General features: G+C 40.3%; 1 protein-coding gene across 1 annotated transcript; it reads right to left on the reverse strand.

Moving 5' to 3' along the window:
• Positions 1-1,522: 1,522 nt before the first annotated feature.
• Positions 1,523-2,795, reverse strand: LOC123474473. The gene is made up of 2 exons (XM_045176688.1): positions 2,475-2,795; positions 1,523-2,393 (listed from the first exon to the last, which is right to left on the reverse strand). Exons 1-2 carry the CDS (start codon positions 2,793-2,795, stop codon positions 1,551-1,553), a joined length of 1,164 nt encoding a protein of 387 aa, XP_045032623.1. The 3' UTR covers positions 1,523-1,550.
• Between the last annotated feature and the right edge of the window lie 338 nt (positions 2,796-3,133).

Consider the following 3,133-nt stretch of genomic DNA (forward strand, 5'->3'; position numbering starts at 1 on the left):
ATGCCCTAAATAATTTACTGAACGTTTAATAAACTGACATTTGTTAAGTTTTAATTTTAAATTTGCTTCTTTTAATAGGGTAAAAATTTCTCTGATATCTCGTAAGTGATTTTCAAAAGTGTCTGAAAAAATTATGACATCATCCAAATATACTAATGCTTTACTTCCTAAGACGTCTCTTAGTACATAATTCATTAATCGTTGAAAAGTGGCTGGTGCATTACACAAACCGAATGCCATTCTTTTAAATTCGTAAAGATTATTTTCTACAACAAAAGCGGTTTTTTCAATATCTGGATCATGAACTTGAATTTGCCAATAGCCGGAAGCTAAATCGAGAGTTGTGAAGAATTTTTTTCCATATAATTTATCTAAAGTTTCGTCAATTCTTGGCATGGGAAAAGAATCTTTCTTTGTAATGCCATTTAATTTCCTATAATCGACGCAAAATCTTATTTCTCCACTCTTTTTCTCTACTAATACCACGGGTGAAGCCCATGGGGACTGCGAATATCGAATTACATTTGCTTGAAGCATTTCTTGCACTTTGTCTTCTAATAATTTCCTTTGGTTATTTGTTACTCTATATGGGCGTTGTCGAATGGGGCCTCGTCCTTGGGTATCGATTGTGTGTTTAATAAGGTTAGTATTCCCTAGTTCGGAATCTTTTGAAGCAAACAAGTCGTGGAAGTCATTTAGTAATTTAGAGAGCGGTGCTTGAAATTCAGTGTTGACTTCTGAAATTACAATAGGCTCAGTTATTTCGTTAGGCTTAGCTTCTCGTTGATCTAAAGCTATTTTTCTGATGACATGATGAATAATTTCAATTACGCCTAATTTGGTGTTCCTTGGGATTTTGACTTGGTTTAACGAATGGTTTTCGACTACAATATTATACGTTCCATCTCCCGATACTTTTCCGATAAATTCTTCAATATAAACTCCTGCCGGCAAATTTCCTACTGGTGTAAATATAAATGCGGTGTTAGGGGAAACATACGGAAATGAACCCTTTAGCTGGCCTACAATTACGAGCGACGTCTGACGAGATAGCGTCGTCTTTTTGACCGTCGTAACTGCCATTTCCGGTACCCTAAAAACAGAAGATGAGCCTTGCCCATCTCTAGCTAGATAAATGCTCTTCGTTTCTCCATCAAGCTTAAATGCGTGTTTCTGAATTGCGTCCCATCCAAGGATACAATCTTCAGAAATCCCATTTGTAATAATAAATTCTTGTTGTAAAATTGACTCTCCGTATCCAACGGGCAAAGTCACTTTTCCCAACGTATGTAACTTTTTCTCCCCTACATCATATAAATCGAAATCAAGCTGACTGCAGATCACCTGACCTCTAGGGGGCAACTTTTTAAATAATCTCTCGTGAATAATACTTTTAGACGCGCCTGTATCAAATAATGCTTGTAACGGGACCTGGAAAATTTTTAATGGAATTCTTGGAGTTGATTCATTCGTAATGGTTGTTAATTTCGCGACTTGCCGGGATTTAAAATGAGGCTCTTCATCAACTGACCCGAAGCTACAGTTGATCCCTACTGGTTTCCCTGGTTTTGCGGGGAACCTGGTATGTTAGGCCTATTGGTGCTTCTGAACTTAGGGCAATTATTAGATTTATGGCCGATGTCCCGGCAAGAATAACATATAGGCGGCTGAGCTTGTTCTAGTCGTTGACGTTGATAACTGCGACAATCTGCCTGAATATGACCGCGATAGCCACAAAAATTGCAAATTATCGACAGCTGTGTAGGCCTATTGTTGGTGTCGTTAGATGATCTCGGAAACGATGGTGTAGCGTTTGTAGGCCTATTCTGTGTATTTGAGAATTGTCGATTCCCACTATTGTTAGGGAAGCGCGGTGGAAACGGTCTACCATTACTATACTGGTTAACCGTAGGCGTTTGAAAAGAAACTTGCTTCCTGTATGCTGCGTTTGCCGGATAAGAGACGTCATTTTTATTTAGTTGAAGTTTTTTCACGGTTTGCATAAGCTCATTAAGTACGTCTTTAATTTCTTCGCTTTCTGTTTTCTTTTCCACGACAGGTTTATCCCCGTGGCGAATATTGGCAACTGCCTTATTCACAGCTTCTTTTTGGTCTATTATCATCTGCTTAATTTCTTTTAACTCGGCACTGCTGGTGTCTTGTGACCCGTCTATGGATCGAATAAATTCCTGCTTTTCGCGATCGGTTTCCAACGCTTCTAGTCTGAGGGCATACACCCGTGTTGCTGCAACCAGTTCGTTAAAATCTTTAAATTCCTTATATTTGACTTTCGTCTGCAATTTGGAGTCTAATCCCTCAATAAATTTTTGCATGAGAATAACTGCAAACGATTTTTCGGAATGACCTACGGGATACGCGCGTTTAAAAATTTCCTGTATACGTAGCGCGTAATCAACAACTTTTTCGCCTGGCTTACGTTTGGCTTTGTTAAACTTTTGAAGATATAAATCAACATTTTCATCGCCATGAAAATGGTCAAGCAATGCTTCTTTAATTGACTCATAATCATGCGGATGTTCTTTTAAAATTGCCTGAATGACGGAAAAAGCTCTGTCCGTTAATTTAGCACGTAACATCTGAATAGTTTTTCCTTCTGACCATCCCGACCCATCTACTATACTTTCAAATGATTCTAACCAAGAGTCAAAACGAGTAATAGGGCTTCCGGTGAAAGAAGGAAGTAATTGTAACCGCGAGAAAGTATGCTGGTTATTTTGAAAATCGTCCAAATCTCTGACTGTTGCTGCTCTGGTGGAAGAAGTACAGTAGGCCATGTTGTTGTTTTGAACTGGCAATCGAAATCTTAAATTTCCCTGTTGCGAAGTCTGAGACTGTGCTGGAACGCTGCTCGTAGGCGATCGAGGTTCGCAACAACGTCTGCTGTGCTCCTGGGTGGTGTAATCAGTATGCGCGGGCGCTGGGTCGAATATCGACGACGGGCGAAGCGAATAGGGCGGTGGACGGTGTGTCGCACTGGTATCTGTGGTTGAGGGGTTCTCTCCTCTTGATGGTGTGCTGGTTGTTGGGCCGCGGGTTGTTGAGGTACGTCCTCCGCCGTATGGGGCGGTAGGAACCGTTGTAATCGGACCTTGACTTGGGAGAGTGTTTGTTT

The sequence above is a fragment of the Daphnia magna genome, linkage group LG7 (assembly GCF_020631705.1).
Source record: "Daphnia magna isolate NIES linkage group LG7, ASM2063170v1.1, whole genome shotgun sequence".
In the NCBI taxonomy this organism is placed as follows: Eukaryota; Metazoa; Arthropoda; class Branchiopoda; order Diplostraca; family Daphniidae; genus Daphnia; species Daphnia magna.